Here is a 27,570-nt window from a genome sequence, read left to right as displayed (position 1 = left end):
TGTATAAAGATGTACTGTAAGGAACGGAAGTTCCCTGGTCCTGAAAGGAAATGATTGGAGCAATATCTATCTACTGCAGCAGCACTCAGCCTGCAGGTACATGGTGCAGTGGCACACAGGTAATACTGATTTTCTCTAGCACAAGGGAATATAGGAGTGAATCCAATTTGATTTGAGTATGACACCACTTGTTTGAATGTGACTTTCAGGGCAGGATTTTGAGTGAAAAACAACAGGGCCTGAAAATTCTGCACAGATTCTCTTTGGGCAGTTTCTTGCACGGAGATTGCTGGCAATGACCTTTGCACCAGGCAGGGAGCATTAAAAGGCTACAGCAGCTCTGGCCAAGGAGATGTCTCCTACCCTCTCAAAATAGAACAAGTACTTCTTAAGGGCCTCCCTGGCCTGTGCTTGCTGACTCTGGTTTACAATATCAGGATTCTCTTTGTACCGACTGCATTCGTAGTACTCGCTGCCATGAGTCTTCCAGTCTCCCAGACACATCCAGCAGAAGTCTGCAGAAAACAGCAAAAAACCCACTGTGATGCACAGGAAAAAACCTCTGAGAAAGAAAAGCTTCAGGAGACAGAGCCCATCTGTTTTCAGATATTTCTGCTAAGCCAAAAAACACGCACTTTCTGTATCATCTCGCAAAACAGAACTCAACAGTGAGCCAAAAATACCAGCCTGTCTTGAAGATTTTAATTGCACAGCTTCTCCTTCAACTATGGAAAGTAAATCTTGAAGTTCTGCATCCTGTACACCAAAACCACTGGGCAGAACTGCACTTGCACCCTGCACATACTGTCACTCTGAGTTAGAGAAGAGACTGCCAGTCTCTTTTGTGAGTTGCACCCTCCCCACCATGGGCACACTGCCCCATGCAAACCCCTGTCTGAATAAAACACAAACAATCAGATCCAAAAGTGAACTAAGTAATGCAAAAGAAAGTCTGCCCTCAGTTCTCTCCATAAGGAACAATCCAGGTAACGTCAGATATCAGTGGTTCATGACACTTTGGGTTAGAAGCTGCTGAAATAGGAAGAAGGCAGAGTAAAGAGAGCAGTAGTAAAAATAGCAAAACGTGGCAATTTTTTGATTTCAGAGTGAGGCTGTGACTGTTCTTGTGAGAAGGAAAAAAAGATGGAGATTAAGTTGCTACAATAAGAATCCCTCCTGTGTTACTTATGATAATGAGACCAAATTCTGTAATTTCCAAATTCATCAGCCTTCTCGAGCGTTAAGTCACCATGGTATCTTGGCACTTGCCTTTTCCCCCTTGTCACAGAGCTCCATCAAAGCACATCCAGTGCTGCCGAGAACCCCAGAGCAAAGGAAATGAGAGAGGACAGTCATCTTTAATCACCTTCCCAATAAGATTCTGATATTATAATAGTTTTCCAGTGATACACTTAACTCAGAGGGCTGAATACAACTATCTCACTCCAAGGCAACAGAAATTAATTCTGCCATGAAAAGGTAAGTGCAAGAACAAGCTGTCATTTTGTAGGGCCACACAACGGGCCAAAGACACTCAGGCTGCTAAATGCACAGGAGTGGACCAAGAAGTTCAACAGCTGCTGTTACATTTAACAGTTCACAGCTCCTGCAGTTTCATCTGGGTTGAAGCTCATTATTTTTATCACTAAGCAGGAGGACTTAAGCTGATCTGAGTAAATGGCTATGTCTGATAATATTTTCAGCTGATTACAAATACAATTACATGGAAAGCTCTCCTGTGAGATGGATTTCACTGTTAATATTCTGGAGATTTCTCTATCCAATAGATGTGTCAGGGGCAGAAGCCAAAGCAGCACTAAATCAGAATGTAGCTGATATCACAGCCACTGGGAAAAAAAAGCTATCACACAGAAATCTGTAATTAATATCCTGTTCAGTTTTCACAAGGGGGAAAATATTTCAGCCTGTGTTCACAATTTGTCTTAGTATCACAAAAAAAGAGAGGGGATCATCACCACTGACAAACATTGCAGAGAAAACAGCTTCCAAACCCAACTTACCATGCTTGCATTTGGAACATTGCTGAAAAAGAAGAGACAAGAGGCATTTGGTTAGCAGAAAGTGTGGGAAAAAAATTCCACTTAGAACAAGGGAGGTTGATGTGTTCAGGGTATTACTCACCATGTGATTGCAGCCTCCATTCTTTTCAATACAGATATTGCACTTGGGACACTGAGGAAACAGACACAATTGTTAGATCCAACTCTAGCAGCTTTCTGAAGAATGACAGCACTTGTGTGATTATTCCTATCTGCCTTTTTTTCTTAAAAATAAGCATACATGTATGAGAAATATTCTCATATGAGAATATTAGCATTTATACCGTGCTTCCCACCAGTTCCTGACAGCTCCATTTAAAAGATGGCAAAAAGGCAAATTCAGGAGGTTACACAGCAGCACTGGACTGTTTGCTCAAGAGAACAAATTTACTGTGGTTACTCCTTGTAAAACTGAAGGTCTTGCTGAGTTTCCACTCTGCAGTTACTCAGGCACAAGGACACAATCAGTTCATGTATGACTGTGTATCACAGCTACTTTGACAACAGATAATTGTCACTATATTCTGCCTTCAGCAGCCACTAACAAATGACATCTCTGCTACCTGCAGAGAATCTACCTAACCACAAGAGAGCTGCACACACCCAAACTCCACAGATACCCTGGAGTGTTCAGAGTGTTCATAGGTAAAAAGGAGGAAGTGAGTTTTGCTACTTTATATAAATTTTCATGTCAGGCAAAATGTATGCCAGGACAGTGCTCAATAAAATAGAATCTTATTTCTACAAACAAGCATAGCAGAAATAATACTATCACATGCTGACACCTTCTCCAGAGAAGGAAGGGAACTTGAAATCTCTGGTCCATCACCACTGTCACAAGTGCCACTGGCCATGGTAGCGCAAATGTAGCCAAGAACTGTTTCGAGGTCAGGCAACAAAATGCCCAAAAGACATTAAAAGTTCCAATCTCAGACTGCTAATTTAGAGGATAAAGATAGTATATTTATACAACAATTCTATAGGTAGGCTATCATGCACAATACATAATACTATTCATTTGTCTTGGGTCTAAATCTAGTAGAAGTACACCAATGTCTAATTTACAGACTTCAACTACCCCATTTTGCAGTCCTTGCCAAATAAAGACTTTTCCCCTTGCCCTTCAGTTCACTGTAGTGCACAAAGTTTTTCAGGCTTAAACACCACTGGTGCCTTACTTGGTACTGACTTCACACTTATGACACCCTCTCTTTCAATTTTAAATACATCTCCACTGATCATTTCAAAGTAGCCACAATTCTTTTGCCTGTGGGAGGACAGCACACATGACAGTCAAAGACATTCACACCAGGTCTGGAATAAGGACCATCAGGTCCTTACTGCAGGAGGGCAGCTGAGCTTCCCACACAAAGCATTCCCAAGGCATTCAGATGAGTTCTATCACTGCCAGAGGGACATAATTAGTTCACATAAGACAGTAGCTTCTGACAGAAGCTTCTTGACAGTCCCTAGGGAGCTGTGAGAAAGAACACAATGCTGTGTGTGTATAGAATTATATCCTGCTTTACAGGCAGGGCTAGAGAACAAGAAATAACATGCAGGTGCCTGTCCTTACATCTTTAGTATGAGCACTGATGTAGTTGGCTGTTTCAGAGTCATCTGCACACTTGGTGAGCCATTTCCGAATGGTAGCGCAGTCTGTGGGCGCGTGGTACATCTGCCGACACTTAAAGCTTAATGGGTGGAGAAAAAAAGAAAAAGACATATCAATTTCTGTGGAAATCACTCAAGCATTGAGGTTTTCCTGATCAAAATCTGGGGGGCCCAGTAAGGGATGGAAATGCTCTTGTGTATTAGTAGGATGTGAAGACTAAGACTGAACTCAAATTCCCCCTTCTTCTTCTGTAAAAGCCAGAGTCAGAATGAAAGTGAACCCAGGCCTGACAAATCACATGTCTGAGGGTGGATGTGTCCCTTCCTAGGGCCCACCTATGTCTCCTCTAACATGACTGAAGAGTTCTGGGGTGGACCGGTCACTTACAAGTAGTCTGGCTCCAGTGGCAGATATCAGGTGCCTGTATTAGCATGACTTGACAACCCCAGGTGAGTAAGGGCCATTTGCATGGAGATACCAGAAAACTGAGTCTTTAAACTGGGAGTCAAATGTTTTTAATAAACTTATAAACTCAATACCAGCAGATAGCAAGGAGGACATGTTTACTACCAGAATCTACACGAATCACTGTGTCTGTAGGAAAATTTTTAACTTAGCCAAAATGTGAGAATGGTAGATTTGTAACCCCTTGGTAACTCAAGCTCCGTGTTTCCTGTTTGTCAGAACACCCAAGTTCCCAGGAGTTTAGGAAGCAAGGGGACGTCTGACCACCTGCAGAAGTCAGATCACAAGTGTACAGTTACTCTGGCTAACTCAAGTTACAAACAACTCTAGCAAAGCATTTCAGATACTTCTACACATCAAAACTGTTGGCAAGCAAAAGGATTGGCTCTGAGGACAGCACACACTTTCCCTGTGATCTGTAACCCTCTCTGTTTCTTACCAGAAGACCTCATTGCAACGATTGCACTGCACTCGCCGGGCTTTTGGCTCTTGTACCTGTATGACCATAGGGCAATCTGCACCAGGACACAGCTGCAGCTGGTAATGGCTCTGTGGACACAACAAGGGAGTAAGATCAGCAGTGGGTGCAAGAGACCATTATCTGCTCAACCTTAACCGTTCCTGTCCTCAAAAACATAGAAGGCAGTTATTTCATATTAAAAAAAAAAAGGGGAAAGTGTCACCAGGTCTTGGCTATCAGAGCAGATCCTGCATTTCCTAATATGGAAGAGGTTTGTTAGTTACAGCTTCTCTAGAACAGGGAATTCAAATGGATGGTTAGAAACTAGACCAGCACAACAAACAAAACCCACAAAGCTTTTTGAGTGTTCCCTGTCTGTTCCCATTATCAGAATACTCCCGCGTATTAAACTTTAACAACTGCTCCTTTAACTTCAAGAAAGCTCCCATAAAATGCAATTGAGCCAGCCAGTTCAGCTAGGCTACTCTAAGTTGAGGGACCTATTTTTCTGAACCTAAAAATATTTATGTAACAACAAGAAGAACTTGAATAATCAGATTGAAGTTTTTGAAGCTGCAACACTGAGAATTCTGAAGCAGCAGCCAAGGAGTCAGTGGATGACCTTACAGCAGAATTTACTTTGGCAACCTGCTAGAGCATTTTGTCAGTGAGGCTGTCCTACAGAAGCAGCCACATCATGCCTATTGAGGACAATTTTTCTGCAGTTACTGCAGTTCTAATAAAAAATGCAAGATACTTCAAACAAAATTTCTGCAAGTCATTGGTGACTTGACCCACAGTATTTTAAAACAGAAAAGATCTACTACCTCCACATAGTCCCTGAAGAGGTAGCGCCTGTATTTGTCTTTCAGCTCTTCACTAGGCAGCAATGGAAACACAAAGTCTTCTGGTGTCCGGAGTAGACAGTCCTGAGCCATGCAGGACACCCCTGAGAAGAGAAAATGTCTAAGAACAGTGCAGCTTATATTAAGGGGTGAATGCACAGAGAGTATTCAGCACAGTTTCCTTGGTGCCAGCTGTTGTTGTGGCAAGAGGGATACAACTGTGAAACAAATCAGGGCTGCTGAAAAGCTGAAGCCCAGCTGTCTTCACCAAAAGATGACAGGGAACGTGTGTATCCAGGACCAGTGAGTGCTTCAACCAGTATTCACAAGGTCAGATACTTAAATTAGAAAATTACATGTTACTGCCATGCCAACATGAAAGGCAGGCTCAGAAAAGTCCAAAGCAACTCTGGCTACTACTGGCTTCTCCCCATCACAAAGGGAACACATGTTTGCATCCACAAGCATTCCAGGGGCATTGCAACAGTACATCATCACAGATGCAAATTCTATTCAACAGATTTGCAGTTTCTAACTTGTTACAGTCATGCTCTTGACTCATCAGAATGGCCAGTAGGGCAAATACAGACCCAGCACCACATCCACACTGAACTCACCGACTCCAACACCATCCTTGACGAGCACTGTACAGTGCTGCTCCCAGCAGCTGCGACAGAACTGGTGCTGACAAGCCAGGGAGAGCAAGTTCTCCTTCCGGACAAACTGCATGCACACTGCGCAGTGGTGGGAGGAATGTACCATTGCCTGGGAGAGAGACAAATCAGCAGTAGAGTGAAAGCATTCCTCCCAGAGCATTTTCAGCTCATCCACAGACACCTGCATCACCCTCACAGTGACAATGGTCTCCAGGGAGGTCCAGGCCAGAACAGGTTCATAAACAGCTGGTGTGCTAAGGTGCTGCATTCCTCCAGTCAGCCCTTCTCATGAATCTCTAATCTCACAGAGCACAACAAGTTGACAGTCACTGAAGAGTTTCTGCCTCTCCTCTAGTGCTCACCTTCACTTTTCTGGTTCTTACTCTTGCCTTGTTTGAAATATGTCATTGTGTTGTCCTTCCTGGATTTAATAATATTCTTTGTTAGCTGGGTCAGACTATCTGCACAGGCTCTGGAGAGCAGCTGTCACTGCAAACATAGCACTGCCCTTTTACCAGACAGTAATTTTGGGTAAGGGAAGATGCAGCTGTAGAGTGTTTATACTGAGAGGAAAGGGAATTTACAAACTATCACCTCCCATCTCTTATCTTCTGCCTATGCTACATTTGGCAAAACAGGCATCGCCCCTTCAGATGAAAAGGATTAAGAGGGTTTGTTTCAAATCAGGCATAACTACTACTGCTTCAAACCACTGAAAGTACTCTGGTTTCCCCCTATGTAGTGCAGAGCTGATCCCTAGACAAGAGATCCAGCCTTCAACACATCTCCACTCACCCCTGGGACCTGTAGAACTAGGTCTGGCCCAAGATCATCAAAACCAAGGCTCTACAAAGCTGTTAGCTGCAGTTTATGTTCCAGTTTTTCCTTTCACAGAGAAGTCATATAATCACTTTGCTACTCGTGGAGAAGCTGGTGTGACCCTGCCATCAGTTTCCACACCAACCTCTGCAGGCTGGAGGCACAGAGCAGCAGCACCACGATATGCAGCACATGACTGACAGAGCTTGATTTATGGCATGGCCACATGAGGAAGTAATGCAAATTTGTTCTGAGTGGCCTCACTTACAGACCAGAACGAGATTCACTGAGTCTGTAATTGTACTGATTGCCTGGATCAGCTGCTTAGCCTGAACAGCACACGTGCTACCTCAAAACCTCGCAAGCTGCCTCTCTGAGCTCACCACAACAGCTTCTCCCTATGGGGCCAGTCCCTCTACAGACACTCACTATGAGCAGCTGTCCCCAGAATCATTCTGCATTACAAGCTGAAGCACAGAGCACATTGCTCTAGCACATGCAGACTGTAATGAATTGCCTAGCAAATCAAGTTTAAATTAACCTTTTAACCATAATATCTTTCTTCCTGAAACAAAATCACCATTTGTAAAAGAAATTATTAATGGCTCAAAACTACTAAAGTGTGCGTTTGGGTAGGGGTAGGGGAAGTTCTGTGAAGATGGGTTGGTGACCACTCCACATCCCATCCACTGGAGCCTCTAGTTCAGGCCCAAAGTGGACCAAGCCACTGGAACACTGAAAGCCCCACCTGTGGGGAGGGACCAGAAGAGATTAAAGGCCATAATAACATTGTGCAGCCTTGATGAGTCCCACTGCCTTGGATCTTATAGCAGCTAGGATTGACTGGATCCAAGGTGGTGACTATTATATCTCTCTCTTTTTTTTTTTTTCTTTCTCTCTTAACTTCCTTTTCTTGAAATCTAGATGGGTTAGTTTACTATTAGTTTGCTAGTCAGTGCCTTTCCTTACTTTAATTGGATGTTGCTTTAGTATTTGCCCAGTCCTTTATGGTCCAACTTTGTAAGTAGAAGTTTGCTATTCGATGTCCTGAGAAGTTTGTTGTCTTCTCCTGCACTCTGCCCAGGGGTATCAAAGTACCTAAGCCCCTTTCAAAGACTCACTGAGAGAGCTCAGGGCATGACAATTTTTCAGTGAGCATGATGTCCTTGAGGACGGTGAGGAGCTACTTTCTACTGGGACAACACACAGAGTGCCGGACAAAGGAGAATTGTTATTCAGTCTAAGCTGAATTTTCCAGCAGAGAGATTGTGGTAACCTGGGAAAAGCACAATCTCAACTGCTACCTTTGGCTAGACTTGCTAAAGGATTATAAAGCTTGTCCAGCTTTGAATGGACAGAGCTGGACTGAGGAAAATTGTCATTCTCTGGCTGGTCTTGTGCAAAAAATACAGTATTTAGCAAAAAAGAAGAAAAAAAATTGATAAGGACAAATCCATAGCCTGCACACTTTTGGAAGCTGCTTTAGGAGCTGCTCAAAGAGAAAAGCATAGAGCTAAGCAATGAGATAAGGTGATGAATGGGTCTTTGACTGAATTGCCTAAAATACTGCAGGTGACCTTGGAGGCAGAACACAGTGCCCAGCAGAAAACACATAATGACTTAAATGCTGAAAAGAGATGAACAGAAAACTTGCATGTTTGACTAAATGAATCCCTTGTAAGAGGAAGAGAATTACATTTTCAGATTGCCTGCTTGAAGAGGGAGGATTTGGAGAATGAGGTGGAACTTTCCAGACTCACTGAAGAAGTGGACCTTACTGATGGTGATGTCACCTGCATTTATCCTTGGGAGGAGCCTGATACACAAAGCCAGACTCCCAATGTCTCCCTAAACTCTACCCACTTATAAAGACTGACGCTGCTTATGAGAGGGAGTGTGAAGAGGCAGCACCCACTGCACCAGCTAAACAAATGCCCTATTCTGCAACTGAGCTGGCTCAGCTGCAAGAAAAATACAGCAGGCATGCAAAGGAAACTAAAACAGTATGTGTGGAGGATTTCACTGCTGGGGGGAGACAGCATAAAGCTGTTGGAAGACAAAACACAAGGACCCTGGGGTCCCAGAGCATCCTTCACAATGCATAATGGCAGAGAGCCCTGTCTCTGACCCAAAGGACAGCCTACTGGGCAGGAGGTTTAGACCCCTTGGAGAGGGGAGAACCCGTCTCTATCCCCACTCCAGCACTGGGTAATCTCACTAAGAGTGTGCAATAGGCTGCTTGCCTCCAGCTGATACATGAGAGGGGTATTGCAACCTCTCAGTCTTCTCCCATGCTGTTGCTTGCTGAGCCAGAGAGAATAAGCCCCCCAATTAAAGGACTACCTGACTCACTGAAGCTTTAGGCAACTCAATTGCTTAGAGCTGCTGATGGGGGTGGACTGCAGGGAGGACCCAGTCCTTACATGGGGGCAGTTGGCAATCAGGTAGGATTTGTTGCAAATGAAGAGTCAAACTGCTGTTCAAAGGGCAAAGTTCAGGGATCCCATGGGTAGCCACAGATGCCCATGGCAGAGAACACAAAATTAACACCAGATGGAGAGTTCTTTTTCTTTAAAACCAGTCCAGGTGGGACTAGGTTTTCTTTTCTCTCTCCTCTTACAGGTATTTCATGAGAAGATGATTTGCCATGAGAAGATGAAGTGGCAACAGGACTGAAGAGTTACACTGTTCTTCACTGCATTGATTATTTGCATGCATTTTGTCTCAGTAGTTTTGTCGTGTTTATTTTGGTAATGTTTTGTTTCACTTTTGCAGTATGTATAGAAGTTTGCCTCAAGCATTGTTTTGGATTGCCACTTTGGGTGAAAAAGATTCCTATACCACTTCCTACCTCCTCACAGCAAAATATAAAGTTACTGTAAATTAAAGTTGGGAAAGTGTTTGGTCCAAACATAGGACCCTGACAGAAATCATGTGCTGGTGGTCTTCACCTTGCCTGCCAAGGAGGTTGGAATGGCCCATTGCAGGGGGAATACTCCACTGACAGCTGATACAAGACTTAGATAAATCTTGAAACACACAGACTAATTTGCAGGTATGTCAAATTAGAAAGACTGTTTTTTTCTCGACTTTAGGCAGATTATTTGAGCCCATGAAACTTACACTTCTGTCAGCATAGCTTTTTCACTACCTGCTAGTTATAAGAGAGCTCAGATGCCAAACCAGGCTTTCAAGATCTCCTCTCCCCCACAACCCAGATGTAGTATTTTATCACTCAAAATCTGACACATGGCAATGTGTTCCTAGGGTAATTCTGCATTATACCAAGACACCCACCATGGAAGAAATCTATAAACATGCAACAGGAAGTTTCTATTTAAAGGTGAGGAAAAAAGTATCTGAAGATCTGTGTAGCCCTGGCTACAAAAAACAAGTTGCTGGTTCAAATATCAGCACTGACTGACTCAGCAGCAACACAACTCCCTGGGAGATTTAGCTTAAGCATCCCTGAGCAGTGCAAATAGATTAAAAAAAAGAAAAAAAAGGTAAAAGAAAATATTAAAAAAAAATTAAAAATCTGTTCCAGACACAGACAAGCTCTGTTCACTCTGTGCAGCCAGAACTGCCTCTCAGTGTCTTTTTACACGGAACAGAATTGGAAGAGGCAGCAAAGTCTCTGCTCCTTCCATTGTCTGCCATCACTTGTGCCATCACTTCATTTTCTTGAAGAAGGTAATTCTTGAACACTACCTGCAAGCCAACAGTAAGGCTGCTATTTAAATATTAGAGACCTCTTGAATGCATTCTTATTTCAGAAATAAACCCAGCAATGAATCAGGGTGTCAGACCTGAGTTTGCAAAGGGTTAACATTGGACAGAGTATGCCATTAGTAATGCAATCCCCCATGAGGGGGGTCAGAGGTGTCTGCCAAGGGAACAGACGGGATAGTTTGCATACTTACATGTTTGGATGAGGTGGGCTGAACTCGTGCTTCTACTAGCAATTGGGCAGGATTAGACTTGTGCCTGAAAAGGCAATTGAAGAATGATCAAATCAAGTTCTCAATACATTTTGCATCGTTAAATTGATCCTTCTTTCCTGAATAAACAGTTGTCTCTGTGCAAATAGTAGGGTAGGTTTCAACAAGGAAAGTGGAAATGTCTCCTTTGTGAGGCTCTCTCATACAGAGAGCTCAGCTCCTATCAACAAAACTTTATGAGAGTTTATCCAGAACCAGAAATACTACTTCTCCTGGTAATGGATTAACATTTCCTTTATACATCTTGATGAATATTTTTCTACAACTATCTCCCCCCCTTGAAAATTTATTTTTAAACTAAGATTTTCCATCCACACCCCTAGAGTAGTCCTATGCCACTGTCCACAATAACACACAGGGAGGCTCCGGACTGTCTCCCATTCCTCTGTAAAATTAAGCTGTCCTGGTTAAGTCTCACTTTAACTCCAGACTATTGTCTAAGTTAAGTAATTACTCTGTGACAGATTATCACCCTTTAGGCATATGAAGCTGTCTATCAGCAGCCATAGAATTAAACATATTTTGGTGCTTGTGATTTCCTTTGCAGACGAATGTTTATATCTTACTGAATTCAGAAACAGCAGCATCACTGTTGTGGCCTTGCTCCCATACTTACCACAACAGGATACTTGCTCTTGTTGTGGTAAGTCCTCCCTCCTCACCAGCACTTCTTAGTTGTACTAGTGAGCTTTCTTTTGAAAATGTCATTTTGTACCAAGGGTCTGAGGTCTAGATCAACTGGAGAACAATTTGCAAACTCATCACTTTAGAAGTAAACTCCTCCCCAAATTTCCTCTTGTTTAAGTCTCATCAGTTAACCTGCAGGACCACCCTGAGCTGCTATGCAGGAATCTCTCCCTCCTTGAACCCCAGAGAAAAGCTTTCACAGGATACAGGGTAACCAAGGAGGCAACAGCATCCATACACAGGATGCATTTTCCATACGTTCTCTGAATGAAGCTGCTGGCTAAAGGGCCAAAAATGTCTGGGCAGAATGAGTCAAGCTGATATGCTCTCTATTTTCAGACGATGTTCAGTTCTGAGCCAGTATTTTGTGGAGGGGCTGCCAGCCAGCAGTGCCTCTCAATGCATTTCCCGCATATGTTTGGGCCGAGTCTGAACCCTCTTCTTGAAATCAGTTGGAGGGCTTTGTTACAGTGACACTGACCAAACAAGGGAGCTGCAGTGCTCAGTTCTCTCACATCATCTTCTCCTACTCTCCAAATGCTGGCCAGCTTGGGAAAAAAAAATCACTTAACATCAAAAGGAATAAAAACTTCAGTGGGAATGTACTACTAAAGGCTACATCAGTATAGGGTCAGCGCTCCTTTATGATTTATGGCTCTTATGTTCAAAGCACAATATATTATCTTTATGTCTGTTAAATAAATATAGATGCAACGTTCTCCATCTGTCATCTCAAAATTTAAGATTAATCTATCTAGAGGGTTCCTAGCATAACAATAATTCCTAAACTGAAAGACATTTACCACTACTACCCTCTCCCTGTTTAAAAATTTCTCACAGGCAGTGCAGCCTCAATAAATCAGTGGTTTTCCTCTGCTCCCTAAAATGGACTGCATGTCCTCCTTCAAGGTCCAAAGACACTTGCCAAAAAATACACCTATGGTGCACCCTGAGCATTTCTGCAAAGCCAGAGGGAAAAGCACTAAGCACAGACGAGATAAAACTATTTACACTTACCTTTCCAAAATCTCTGAGATTTGCCAGTGGAAACTAACTAATACTAGCTTTGCAACAGCATGTGATACCTAGGTGGAAAATAAAAGAAAAAAAAGGTCAAACTTTGCACATTTTGAAGCCACACCTCTGCTTAGGAGTATGATTTTCATATTAAAATTGTACAAACTCAGTACAATATCCCAGTGACGATCAATTCACAATAAACAGCTAGAAATGGATGCTCACAGCCAGTAAATCTGCAATACAAAAGCTGGAATGAAGCATCAAAAACTTGGGTGTACCAAAAACTAACTCACATACTTTTTTACAATAGCACAGAGAGGAAGGGATCAAGAATGCACTGGATTAGCTTAACTGCTCATGGAAGCCCCACATCCAAGTCCTGAGTGTCATCACCACTCTGGAGGGCCAGACTAGACTGTGATCTGGGGTCCTCACCAAAAATGCAAAGTAGGAACCCCAGGGCAGACAGATACCACTTACTGAGGTGGAGAAGAAGCAACAGGCTGCAAATGCAGGCAAACTGTGGCAGCAAAAGGTATGGGGAAAATACAAAACATTTTGCCAGCCCTTCACTATAGAGAAGAAAGTTACACGCTGGAGTGGAGAGGAAGATAGAAAACTACTGTGACAGGGCCTGTTTCTGTGCCGAGCTGCTAGCATTACGTGGACTCTTGGCAAACACTAGCACAATCCGTGCTAGCCTGAGCACCATCAGAGTACTGCAACATGACATTTAAAGTCATGCTACAAGGGCACATACAAACAAGTTCTCCTTCATTTTATATATCAGTTTATTTCAGAAGAAAACAGACTTCTCTGCTTGCACAAAAAGACTCCTACCCACCAAGATGACAAACATCTGCTGAGCTGATAGACCTTCACCCTACTTTTCAACCCCTTCCGGTCCTGGAGTTCAAACAAAGCAGGTGTCCTCCAAACAACAGACCTTCTCCATGGGAATTCAGAGGGCTGAGAATGCCTGTCTCCTCACTGCTATTTGTGCTAGGAAGCACCTGGGCAAGTTTGGTGTCTGCACATTCTGCATTCAAACACCCTCTGACACTAAAGGGCTCTGCCTCCCGCACTCCAAGACAAGCTATCACCACAGCATCTCTCTATTTTGCCCACAGAAAACAACTCCTGCTGTTCTAGCTGCAGGAAGAGTTGCTTTTTTTTCTCCTAGAGAAGCTGTCAGTCTCAATCATCAGCTGAAATGCCATAGGCCCTCTTGAATCTTGCTACAGGTGGATCACAGGATGTGATGTAGTACAGACAGCACGCCAACACAATCCTGGAAGGAAAAACAAGCAATGGTCAATCCTACAAAAACAGTCAGGCTCTGGACACCGAGAAACAGCATATTCATTACTCTTCTAACTCAACCTTGCTGAAGAGGTGCAGTTTCACAACACAACTGACCTATTGCTGCCACATGATACTGCCCTGGTCCTGCACTGGCATTTTTCAGTGCTGGATGGTTGGGTCAGCAAATTAAACTAGGGCAACACCAACACACAAAAGCAGATGTGATGTTTACTTGACTCTTACCCATCTCTGCATTCTGATATGCCCACTCTGCTAGCCACTAAGAAATCCCACTAATAAAAGAGCAATTTTCAATGTACAAATAAGCCTTTTTCTAGGAGAACCAAAGCATTAGCTCATGCTGTGCAAGATCTGGCACGTCACCTTCCTCAACTTTATCAGCAATGTGATGTGACCCTCGGAAAACAAAGGCTGCCAGGCAGCATTGCCCTCCCTCCCAGCACAGAAGCCTGTGATTAGATGGAGCGTGGCACACAGGGCTGCTGCTGCCAACACACACAGTCTGCATGGATGAAGTGACACTACCAGCCTGGGATAGGTTGCTATCTTAAGCCCCCAGCCTGGCAGACCCAGACAGACACCTCTGACTTGTTTGTACAAGGAAAACATCTGCATTTGTGTCTGTAAAACAAGCATCAGGAATGTGGTCTCTACAAGACTGGCTTCCTACAAATGCAAACCACATGCTAATGAATCATTCTTTAGCAGTAATGAAACTATTTCTCAGTAGAAGTAAGGAAGAACTAACAGAAAAAAACAAACTGCTGGACTTAAATGGGAAGCTGATTTATAACATAGGAAAATCAGTGGTTTTCAGTCAGATTTTCAGAGCCTGAGGTATTGCATTTTTTGCAATATCACAATTCCATGGAATTACGTGTTCCCTGAGGAGGAGTCAAGTACATTCAAGAGTGAAGATGTACGGAAAGAGAAAGACAAATACCAGCAGACATTTCTGAAATCTAGCAAACTATCCAAACACAAACAAATGCTTTTGAGCCAAATTATATGTCAGGAAACATGGAATTAATGCTCCAGAAGGCTGCTAGACTAACAGATCTAGAAGAGTAACAAAGCTTCTGTGACTATTCCTATTTATCTCCAAGCTGTTATTGGATCAGCTGTAGTGTTAATTTTAGTACTTCCATCATATAAGCACACAAGAACATAAAAAATCTACATTTCCAATTCATAAAGCCTGATGAATGACATTAGACCACTTTCATAAAAGCCCTGAAGCAGAAAAAATTTTGATACTACCTGATCAGAGCACACATAATCTTGCAAAACAGAAGTCCCAGAGTCAGACAGTTGCAGCAACATATGTGCAGTCTCCTTGGCACAGAAGTACCAGTTCTTACAGATTAATGATAGGTAACATTCAAACTGCAAGAAAGAGGGATGAGAAAGGAACAAACAACTGATGACTGGGGCTGTGCCTGCTAGTGGAGTCTCACCACATGCTATGTCCTGCTCACCAACAGCAAGGCTGGGAATTCAGAAGACAAATGTAAATACCATCAGGGGCCAACACTACTGAGGAGGTTCCAGAAAACAAACGTGTGAAGAAAAATAAATGTTTAACAAAAGTCTGCTTCTATTGATTAGCAGCACTCCCCAGCCTCCTTTCAATGACTGTACACTCACAATGACTGAATGATTGTACCAAGTCAGCCAGTTTTTCCACAATAACACCCCAGAGCAGTTAAAAGTATTTCTTTGTAAGCAGGAGCAAAAACATGCTGAACACACAAAAATACCATTGCAGTCAGAAGTCTGGTCCATGTGTACATAATGAATTATCTTACAGTACTGAAGAAGCAACAAACAGAAGCTGATACTAACTGGCACACTGAGTGATGCATTTCCTGGACAGTCTGAAGTTTCACCCAGTGAAGTATCTCAAACTTATAAAACACTTCAGAAAGAGCACTGATTCAGTCCCCTATCAGTCACTGGGTGCCACAAGATCTCAGGAACAGTAATGCTTTGTCTCAGACACAAAACACATTAAAAAAAATTTCGCCTCTGATAAATTGTCTGCTTTGTTTAAACTTTCCTATTCTCATTTCAGAATCCTAAGAACCAAAAAAGGCAGTAACACACCTCACTTGGCATCTTGCTGGCAGCAGCTTCTTTCAGTGAAATACTTCTACAGACCCCAGTGCCAAGGGGAACGCATATTCTGTATGTTGCACTACTTCAGTATTTACCTGCAGCCCATCAATTATGCCAGTATTTCTACATAGCTTGATTTCTCCAGAACTCCTCTATCTGGGATTAAATTTATTAAAGTTTAAGAGCTGAAAGCAATAGTCATACTAATTTTTTTTCTTGTCCTCATTCTCATTTCTCCACCACCAGCTTAAAACTTTAATATCAAAGATCAACTCAATCCAAAGCTGAACCTGGAAAATTTCTGACTGAAGACCAGACTTCTTTCTCCATGATGTGGCAGCAAAGCTGAACAGACAGAATCTCATCCAGTCTACCATTTCCAGCTTTATTTTAAAACAGGAACTTTATCACCTTCAGACTTTTCCAAACCTCCACCAGTTTAACTCTGACTTATGGAGGGCTGCTGATTGCCAGGAATGTGGGCCAAATGTTGTTCAGTGCACTGGAAAAGGGGAGCAGCACCTATGCACAGAGCAAGGGTGCCAAGAGGAAGCTGCTCTGCATAAGGAAAAGACTCTAAAGGAGCTGTAAAAATCTGAAGATTTTACATAGTGCTGAAGAAAATCAGATTCTGAAAGTGGAACAAAATAGTAATGCCACTGAATCAAACACAAATCTATCCATTTTCTGGAAGAGTGCACAATATTTTTGTTTCATTATTATTTCCATCTCCATTTATCTCCTACGTTTTTTAGCCTCCAAGATATGCAAAACTCTCACACTTCTGAAGTGTGAAAGAGAGTCTGGCACTCTTTAGGACAAGACAATATCAAAAGAATTTGCAATGAATCTCTGCAGGTACCCTGCTGTGTTCAGAGGGCTCTAAAACAATTGTCTCAACTTGCTTCCTTAGATAAGCCAAGGTGTTTGGAGAGCTGATGTTTCATGTCTTTACAGCAGAAAATCTTTTCAACCATGCCACCTTGACAACTGCTAATTCAGACAGAAATGTTTCCTAAAAGCTAAAAAAACACCATCTTTTGCAGAGCTTATATTCTACAGAAATTGCTCAAGCATATTTATATTGCATGCATATCTCATGAATTCGTTTCAGTTTTCTCAAAGGGAAGGCCTATTTTTTGAAGATGCATTTCAATGCTCATTTTTTGCAGGGATATAGTATCAGGAATTCAAGACAACGATCACCACATGATTCTCAAAAAGATTCAATTCAGAACGAGTTGGAGATGACAGGGTCCAGTTGGAGCGGACATCCCACGGCTTTGCACCAAGCTGACAATTCCTGTTAGAACAGGATTGCACTGAAATGTCTGCCCAAGAAGAACACAAATCTGGCATAAAGAAATGTAGCTTCCATTTCTTTTATTTCCCCAAATCAAAGGTCTTTATACAAATAGATTTAAGCAAATAGGATTAATCTTGAGAAGTATTTGTTTTAATCCACAAATAGTTTTTGTCAGTTCTACAGTGAGAAGATGAACTTCAAAAGATACTAGCTTGTGTGTTGCATCCAAACCTCTAAAAACACACTAAAATTCTTTACAACGGGAAAGGCACACAGAGCAAAAGCCTCTGAAATTGTTTCTGTTGGTGAGAAACTATGGCAAAATAGAGACTGAGCTGAGCTGGCAGTAAAGTAACACCTTAGAAAGAAACCATAATTTGTATTGAATAATTTTACTGAAGAAAAAAAATCCCTTCAGACATGCTTTACTTCAGTATGCTGAGGTAAGGAAAGTGATCCACAAATGGAAAAACATTCATTTTATACTTGTTTTTCTTGTGGAAAGTAGATCTGACTCCCTTCACGCCCCATTGGAAAAACTATGTGACTGGCCTGTTTTTACCAGAGGGTTTCTCAGAAAACTGCAGAAGTATCAAAAACTAAGAAAGGGCAACCCAAAGCTTTTTTTTTTTTTTTTTTTTTTTTTTTTTAAACCACACTTTGTCCTTTGATCTACCTCTTGTGAGCAGACTTCCAATAGGTAATCCTAGTAGAAAACTCAGGAGGCTGCAGAGTCTTGAGATATGATTCACATCACCTGCCATAAACACCCAAGTGCTCAAAGTCTTGTAGCAAAATCTTTCATATCTGTTACAGATTTCTGAGCATAAGTTTGTTTTCAAAACTGAACTTAAATTAATTTCATCTAACAGGAAAACCAGACAGTCTTAAAGCAAAATAATATATACTGCATTTTGTTTTTCTTGTATTCAGTCAAATTTTAAAAAATACTGAGAAAAAGTCCTCTACCTTTAGGTTTCATGCAGAGGATTGATTATGGTTTGTCTGACATTTCAGGTCCTCTCCTGATTACAGACTGCAGGCTGCAGCAGGTAAAAAATACAATTTAAGAGACTGTAGCTGCACTCTCAATACCACGGAAAGGTTTTATCAAACAGCACTACATAAGCTCTGCCTCATCACAGGGTTTTAATCTCTACCCTGCCACTCACCTTCTGGCATGCAGAGACCTGGTGTCAGTCTGCAAGATTAGAAGCATATTTAGGAGGCAGGCTGCAGTTTGGGAATGACAAACACTGCTGGTGTTACACCATGGTTGTGAAGCTGTCAGTGCATAACCTAGTTGGCCACATGCTAAAGAAAGGGGATTTGGGGTTAAATTTTAGTTCTTTACCCACATTTACACATTGCTTTAATCCATCCACTCTCCTACACAAGGACAGCAACAATTTCAGCTGTTGCTGCCAACAAACAGGATCAGTAGGACTCAGCTAGGAAATCTCAACATACGTATTTCTCAAGCTGTTAGGCTATTCTTCCTGAGGAAATTCAGAAATAAATATTAAAAGAACAGAAACATTTAAGCAAGCTGGTATGCCAGAAGGCATTATTATAAAACAGCTATGAGATCCCTTCTTTGAAAGATTTAGAGCGAAAGAAATGCAGCAAGAGAGCTGTAAGACAGCTCACAGATATAAGATTGACATGAGACTCCCCAGCTGTTCTCCCTGCAGTTATTCTTTCCAAAGCAACATGGTGTGAGCACACCAGTGCCCAGCACATGCTGCACTGTGCTCCCTGAATGCTGCCAACACCCAGCAACACACCCCACTGCACAGTCCCTGCTGAGGTGCTTTCCCAGCAAAACACAGCAAGAGTGGACAATTCCTTCTGGTTGACAGAGAGAATGATTCAGAAGGGGCACAGGGAAGAAGCCAAGGTCTGGTAATAACCTGAACCCACACAATTGTGACCAGTGGGTCAGAATACTGGGGTAGGCAACCCAAACTGGGAGCACTGGTGTGTGCACACAGCCACAGCGGAGCAGGGCTTAGGTAACTTCACAGTGAGTAATCCCTACTCAGTCACAAATAACACCATCCTTCACTCAACAACCCCAGCTCTAAGGGCATTTTACTTTTGTTATACAAACATAAAGCAAGAGGAGGAACATCTGCTTTGCACAACAATGTTTCACAGTGCACAACGCAGCTTGTTTCTGCCGCACCATCCTTAATAGGCACAGCACAAATTTGGCAAAGTGTTCAGCTGCTTCATGCTGCTCCTGTGATCATGATGTCCAGCTGTAAGCTTGCAACATGAAACAGTTACTGAGAGATTGTTTTGGCATTTTTATTGACTTGTCTTGCCTCTACCTCCCACCAAGATCACACTCATCAACAGCTGCGAACAGATTTTTTTGCTCACTGCAGTCATACTGGCTGTAAGACACACTTAAGGTGTGAATCACAAAGAAATGTGTGGGCTATAATCACCCTCCACATTTGTGGCTCATTTTTCCAGTCAAGATGAGAATTTCAGCAGTCCTGGGCAATAAGTAACAAAATTGTTTTCTCTCCTCAAATGACTCCAGGAAGGTGTCACAAGGTCCAAGGTCTGGGTTCTCCAGCCAGCTCTCTTATTCTGCTGACCAGAAGTCTACAAAGACTTAATACATTTTTAAAAACCAAAAAGACTTTTATGAGCCAAAACAAAACACACAGAAGACAGTTACACTGAAGTACAGGCATTGTGAATAGGCAAACCCTCAACTTTTGCATTGCAGAACTACCAGGATCTTTCTGCTTGGGAACAAAAAGTGGGTAAAGGACAAAGGGATGCCTCAAACATGAGTGCTCTTAAGGGTTAGAGCTTCAGACTCGATGTCTCACAGAATGTTGGCTTGGTGTTAAAATACAGAACACTGTATAGATATAAACCTGCATGTCCTAACTGATCCAAGGGTTTATGGGTACTTTGAAATAGTATGTTATCTTTGCCAAACAGCACCACGGGGGTTCTGTGAAAAAGTCAAATTTGCCTATCAGGCTCTGCCATTTTTTAAAAATTATGTTTAAATATTTGCTGCTTATTAATACTTTCCAATGTTGGTGCTTATGGACTTCAACACTGAACATAAAGTTTTGAAACACTGTTCTTATGTACATGTATTTTAATACTTCAAGGGGCTTTAATCCCTCACCCAAGGTAGCCAGGTACAGTAAGCCTTTAACATTGTAATTTTACATGCAGAAAGTTCCATGAAGTCATTATGGCATTGAAAGGATGACACTGCAGGCTGGTTCAGATAAGCAGCACCCTGCAGCACATTCTGGGCCATGGTCTGAATGGACAATACAGTGGGGCACACACACAGCAGGATCCTGACACATGGCCCTTTACAGGCACTTTGTGATTGCAGGGAACAGGCTCCTTCAGGAAGGGCTGCTCACACGGGCTGCCAGTCCCCATGCACATGACCCTGGGTCTGCTGGAGATGGTATTTGCAAAGGAGCACTGCCAGCTCTCACCAAGCAGCTCTACAAACTAATTGCTCTGTATCAGTGCAATTTGAGTGTGTGGAGCAGCCTCAGAGGGCTGTGTTTTCATGAGTAAATACTAATCTGGTTCCAAGAAAAGATTCAACATCAGTATGGTGAGCCAGAATATATGAAAAAGTGGTTTATCTCTGAAAGATCATTAGTGATAACACGGATTAACAGACTTATGTCATGTTATCAAATACTTTTTGCATCTACCAAGATTTACTCTTCAAGGAACAGAGCTAAAAAAAACCCACATCACAAGCTGTAATTTCAGGAAGCACAGGAAGTAAGCTTTTTGCTCTCTGATAAAAGGATATTAGCAGATCACTCAAATTAGTAAAGTGAAAAGTGTAAGTTCTTCAGTCTTACAGTTCCTTTGGTTTCAGTGGAAAGACATGAGTTCTAGTTTCCTATAGAACAGGATGACTATCTTCCCTTCCTAGCAGAAATATGCAGAAAGATCACGACTTCCTCATGACTGACAATCTGCCAACACCTAGAGTCAAGGTAAACTTTTTTTCATAAATTCTAATTGCAGTTGTTTTATCTGTTGTTTACAACAACAAAAAGTAACACTCGATAAATCTACCTCATTACTGAAACAGAGAAACCATTGCCAGTTACTTGAAACATTACAGATACTCCAAATATGTATGGAGACCCTCAGCAGAGCCAGGAAGCATCATTACCAAACAAAAACAATATGATATCACCATACACTTAATTGCTTGCCAGTGACAGGCTCAGCTTTGTTTGTACAACTGCTGAGTATCACACTGTTTGCATGTACTGATAAGCCACAGCAGGACCCACAATCACTCAATGACAACTGAGAGAGTTATCTCAAAAGCAAAGTTACTACTATACCATTTTAATTCATTACTTTTGAAAGATGCTGTATCTTATAATTTATATTTATTTCTTAAAAAGAACTGTTGTGAATTCATTTGATGGTCTGCAGGCAATACAGGCTGCTCTGCTTTCTAGAGCATTGTCCTTTGCAAGTGTTGACTGTAGTCAAGTGACCTTTTGAGGAATTAAAAGTGACCTATTTCAATTCACAAGCCTTTTGGTCAGAGAAGCACAGTTTTGGGTATTAATTCGAGATTCTCTTCTGGTGTGTTTCAACAGAGATAACCTGTCCTAATTTTAGTCAGGGTATTAAAGGAACCTTCCTAAGATCTTCATATTAACAGCACTAACCAAGGAGCAAGAATTTCCTCTTCTTTTCCTTGAAAACCAATGAACTCACAGTTCTTACTAAAACCAAAATTAAGGAGAAACTTTCAGAGTAACACTTATTAAATCTCTCTAGCTTCTGTATGGTTCTGGAATAACCACTAATGTAGTCACAGACCTGCCACACAGCAGAGCAGGTTTAGTCTACTGCTGCCTTGCTTGCACTAATGTTTCTATTCAGATTCCTGCACTTGACAAAAAGCAAGTCAGAAGAATTTGAGTCAAAAGTTTCCTATGACAGTACGAGATACAAAGACATACATTTACCTACATGCAGAGTCTTATGCTTTTATCAGACATCAGATGTTAACTGAGTGTTGTTTCTAATTGGGGTAAACAAAACACAAGCATTTTGTTGAAGAGAGTTTCTCTTTCAATGTTGTATGCAAACTTTTAAACACGTGTAGGGTGTTCACACCTGACCTGACATTAACCAGCCAGTTCATGGTTTGCTCAGTTCAGAGCCTTCAGCAAGAATGAGAACAAGGCCAGCTGTAACTCATGGGGAATGCAAACAGCCAAGAAGGTTTCCAAAGACCACTCTTTACTACAATGCTTTAAAATGAACAGGAATTTAACAATCAGTCTGAAACAGCTGAGCAAACCAGTTTGAAAACCAAACGCTGAGGGTTAATGAGCAGAGCAAATGAAATACTATCTGTTTAAACTGTTATTAGCCACTAACAGCACAGATCACAAATATGAAGATGTAAAGATCTGAAATTCTGTTTCTGGTCTTTAAAGTGTGTAGACAATATGTCACAAAGAAAAAACCCACTCAATACACATGTATGTGTCCTGGAGTTTAACCTTCAGCAAGTGAATCACCCAATGAGAACAGCTTTAAACCCATTCATTGCATTTATTTTTTATTTGCTTTAGGGAATTGCATTAATCTATTAATTTGTGATAGTAAATAACTCAGACTCCAAGTCATCCATTGGCTTCAACACTGTAGCTCCTGAAGATAATCTTTAATTTACCTTCAGCCTTCCCTGTTGGGGCAACCACTCTGCCTTAAATAAAACCTAATGCTGAAAAAGCACCATGTAACCAGTATCTATCATAAAGGAGTAAAGGAGAAAGGAGTAAAGAAGAGGAAATCAAAATTAACTAGATGCTCCAAAAAACCAATCATCACTATCCAAGGAAACCCAAGACATTGGCAAAGGCAGTTTTAAAAAGAAAAAGCAGTTTTTACTGATCAAGCAAATTAACAGAAAAGAAGTTAATACAATTCTTTAAAAAGTCTACCCCTGTTTACTCATATCCATTAAGTCCATGGAAAATAATGATGATAAATAGTTCAGCATGCTCCATTCCATTTCTTTCTTCTTTATGCTTATTAATTCAATACTAGTTCTTTCTATTCCATTTTGCCTCAGAAAACTAACAAAATCACAGGTTCCCTTGAGTGGGAGAGAGTGGAAGGAAGACATGGTTGTTGAAGAATTGTAAGCAAATATGCCAGGGAACAAAAAGCAAATGCAGGTACATAAGAGATAGCCAATAAAAGTGCAACTGTGGGACTATTGTTGCTGGAGAAAAGAGTTAATTGGCACTTCAAGGGCTAAAGCCTGAGTGCATGGCTTACAAGATCACATCTTTCCAAACTGCTACTCAAACTCAATTTCATCTTCTTATGCACAAACCAAAGTGTGTAGCACTTAATTTTAAAAGTAAATATGCAGTAAATATGTTCTTGATATAAAAGACATCTAGATTTTCTCTCCTTGGGTACTATTTGGGATGAGATTTGAGCTAGCAGTTTGGTATAGTCTGGGCAACTATAATGTATGCTCAATGAGACCTTCAGAGCTCCTGAAAATTTTATTTTAATACTGTAGGCCTGATTCTAAGGACTAAACGTATTGCTTTCTGTAATTAAATTCAAGAGAACAATATGGCAGGGGTCACCTTTTAGGAGGATATTGAAGGCAGACAATAAAGAACAGAAAAGCTGTTCTAAATCTTAATTGCTAAGAACCAAAAGCAACTGGCAGCTGGATCAGAAGTGCTGACCAACTATTCTCATTTGTACTTTCCTGTTGCCTCCAGTTTCGGACAATCTGTAGGGAACTGCAGGCATTCAGAGCTCAGAATGCACATTTTGAAGTAGTTACATAGACAAGTTCGAGAGCAAGAAGAAGTAAAACTTTGTTTTCTGAGGTGGTAAATGTTGGGAACAAGCACAACAGATGGCAAAATCACCAAATAATGGGTGCCCTTTAAAGCCTGTTGTTTGTGTTTCATAGTCCTCAGGCTTTATGGTTATATATGTGCTTTCTACAGGCCATTAATGTGCAAATAAAGATCAAGAGATCCCTCTCATCTTTAAAATTAGATTTGATTCAGACACAATGCATTGGAATCAAAACCTACCCAACATGGTTTTTTTACATGCTGCAGTCATCATCTGCCCTGCTTTCAGAGGCTGTTCCAGAGAAGAGGAAGCACTAGAAAACCTGGTTTGTTACAAAGTAGATGCAACAGCAATTTCAACCCAGCGTCCCCATCTAGAGCTTAGAAAACTCTGCTTTCCTCTGGCCTGCCTCCTCTTTGGACTGACACCACAGTAATTGGTTACAAAAAGAAAAAGAAAACTTCACAGAAGTCTTATTGAGCATAATACCATGGAGCTGACTCTGAGTGTGACTTTCCTGTGATGAATTAAGTCACACTTGCCCCAAGAAGTGGCAAGTTCACTGTACTTGAATTACTGTCACAGCAACATAACTGGCATGACAGCTGATCTGTCTTTAAAAGTCCATGATTATTCTCCCAGAACCAAACAAGAAAAGTGTTTCTGTTAGAATTACAGAGTTTTAGCGTGTCTTCCTATTTGTCAGTTATCTTCTCAAACACAGGTGTACCAAACTGCACCATTCATGGTTTGATTTGTTTCTTTTTATATGCCCTCTTTGCATTGTGTTAATGCAAAGAGTTATAACTCAGGAATTTTGAAGCTCAGCTCTGTAAAAAGAAGAATCAACATTCAGTAAGGAAGATTTTTCAGGCCCCAGTATGTAACAATTGTAAACCTTTGAGTCAGTTTTGAACAAGGGACCTTCAATAACACTCCTCCAACCCCCCAGAGCAATATGTTGCCACAACTTTCATTACAACTGTATTCTCAGCATTTGCCTGTTCAACCACAGACTTGTCTTGCACCTGTGTTAATGCAGAAACCTTTCCTCACCTTTAACGTGGCAGCCAAGCTGGCCATGTGTTCATTCAGAGTGCTCTCCGACTCCTTGTAAGTCAAGCAGGTGAACTGATACTCCTCTGGATCAAAGGCATCTGCTCCCTGCTGCTCCACGTCGTTAGCTACCCCATCATAATAATCCTCAATATCCCCAGGATCCTCATCCTCTTCCTCCTCCTCGCAATTAGGGTCATAATCCTCTTCATTGCTGTCAGAGCCCTGGCTGTTCATGTCCACGGACATCTTAATGCCCTGCCAAACTGCAGACCAGGAAAGCAAGCGCAGCTCCTTTTTTTTTTCCTCCAAACTTTATCGTTCTTTTGATTTCATCTGAGCTCTGTCTCCTAAGGGAGGAAAAACAATTTTTTCTGTGCCCAAAAAAATTGTAAGAGGTGCCAAGTCAACAACAGATAGGTGATCAAACAGCTAGGAACAGACCAACCCAAGGGCCCAGTAAAGAGGATTCTGCTGTGCGTGTCCCTGGTTTGGAAACATCGTGACTCTTGCACCTCCAAAGCCAAGGCTGCTCTTACATGACAGGTCCAAATCCTTGGAGACTGGGTTATTACTCTGCATCCTAGTCCCCAGCGCAGGCCCCATGACTTCTGACATTTGCAAACAGGCTGTATAACCTTCACTTACAGATTTTCTCAGAGATGAAACTGAATTTATGACAAAGTTTTTGTCAGCAGCCTGAAATGCTGAAGAACAGCATCTATCTATTTCATTAACAGGAAAAACACAAACCTCTTATCTATGACCACAGCAGCTAGAAAGGCAACCTGTGATATCCTGTACAACCGGTGATATTCTGTACAAATCCATATAGCTTCAGAAACACAGACATTAAGTGGGACTTAGGAAAATAAGACCAGCAAACAGATCACTCACATGCACACAATTTAACGGTCTTCAATACCACCTCAAAAGGAATTGGGAAACTAGTTCACCCCTTTAAATTGGTTCTACTGGATATGATGTGGCTTGGGCCTTGTATTTGAAGGAGGAAATAAAGTTATTATTTACTGCCTTTTCAATATATACTTATTACCTTTGGATGAAGAAATTTCTGCTCAGGTGTTGACAGCTGTTATCGAAGAATAATCAGAACAGCTGACTTTTCCATTTTTAAAGATTCTCACCTGTTTTGGAAAATTCACACATCTGATACTTATCTGAACTACAAATCTTCTGCTTCTAGTTCTGCTTGTGTGACAGAACCATAGGAATTTGAGCTCAAAAAGATTCAGCACTAAAGCATGAAGCAACCTTGAATTATGGTCATCTCATATTTAGTCGTGAATTTCCATTTAACCAAATTATTTCGTTTAGAGCAAATATATTAAATACAGAAGAATTAAAAGAATGCTGTTACCAAATTTTATATATAAAGTATATATATTAAAATTAAAGCTCTATTTTCAACAAGCAGCACGTATTTGATTCCTTAAATACATCTTCATTCTGCATTACTATGTTGTCAGCTCTGTCACTCGAATGTATTCCCTCAGTATTGCAATTTGTACCTGCTGGGTACAAAGCTTTGATAATCCTGACTTTAGTGTAAAGGAAATCTCAACCACAAATTTTTATTATTTTTCCTCAGCTTTTCGTTTTTCTGTTTCCAGTCACCTGACCAGGCAGCAGAGAATAACCAGGAAGAACTGTGATGTACAATTTAATTTGAGGGGCTCCAGTGATTTCAGGAGATACAAACCTCCAGAGAGGCTGAAGACTAGTACCTAATTACATTACCCCCTGAATTCTGGTCTTCTTTCCTTTCATCTGCCTCTTGATTCCTTAGCTATCCACAGCATACATAGTACACAAATAATTTATAGCACTGCTTTCCATAGGGCTTCAGAGGAACAGACACAAAGTCTCTCCATACTGGAAGAAGACAGATGTGAAATCTGATTTGGCAGGCACAAGCCAAACCCCTGTCCCTCCCTCTATCCTGCTTTGAGTCTGGGCTTAATCTGCATTGACACTGAGCTCTTGCATAAAAGAAGTAATGGATCTTTACCTGCTAAAACTTATATTAAAAGAATTACTTTTTTAGCCTCTAACCCCAGTGTGGACTATCAACACCCCAGTGTGCAACAACTTTGTTCAGCCACCACAAAGCCTGAGCAAGTTTCACAGGCCAGGGAACTTCTCAAACTCACTCAGATCATTCCACACTCTAGAGAGAGGAAAAAACCCCACAAAAACACTGGGTCCTCTGCTGTTCCAATACATG

At 41.5% G+C, this 27,570-nt stretch overlaps 1 protein-coding gene across 6 annotated transcripts in view; it reads right to left on the bottom strand.

The window, feature by feature from the left end:
• The window catches only part of ARIH2 (ariadne RBR E3 ubiquitin protein ligase 2), a 36,329-nt gene that overhangs the window by 6,477 nt on the left and 2,282 nt on the right, over positions 1-27,570 (bottom strand). For 4 of the 6 annotated variants that reach the window (XM_066326541.1, XM_066326540.1, XM_066326543.1 and 1 more), the window contains exons 2-11: positions 25,323-25,672; positions 12,626-12,693; positions 10,844-10,907; positions 6,063-6,210; positions 5,428-5,549; positions 4,580-4,689; positions 3,637-3,754; positions 2,143-2,193; positions 2,022-2,043; positions 364-515 (exon numbers count right to left, since the gene is read on the bottom strand). In XM_066326541.1, coding sequence (XP_066182638.1) covers positions 364-515; positions 2,022-2,043; positions 2,143-2,193; positions 3,637-3,754; positions 4,580-4,689; positions 5,428-5,549; positions 6,063-6,210; positions 10,844-10,907; positions 12,626-12,693; positions 25,323-25,571 — 1,104 coding nt within the window. In that variant the 5' untranslated portion in view covers positions 25,572-25,672. Of the gene's footprint in view, positions 1-363; positions 516-2,021; positions 2,044-2,142; positions 2,194-3,636; positions 3,755-4,579; positions 4,690-5,427; positions 5,550-6,062; positions 6,211-10,843; positions 10,908-12,625; positions 12,694-13,472; positions 13,862-25,322; positions 25,673-27,570 lie in introns of those variants that run through there. The other 2 variants (XM_066326544.1, XM_066326545.1) reach the window with 2 other exon arrangements.

This window comes from Sylvia atricapilla, chromosome 11 (assembly GCF_009819655.1).
Source record: "Sylvia atricapilla isolate bSylAtr1 chromosome 11, bSylAtr1.pri, whole genome shotgun sequence".
In the NCBI taxonomy this organism is placed as follows: domain Eukaryota; kingdom Metazoa; phylum Chordata; class Aves; order Passeriformes; family Sylviidae; genus Sylvia; species Sylvia atricapilla.
The sequence above is the reverse complement of the archived record's forward strand: the minus strand, read 5'-3'. Positions and strand labels throughout refer to the sequence as shown.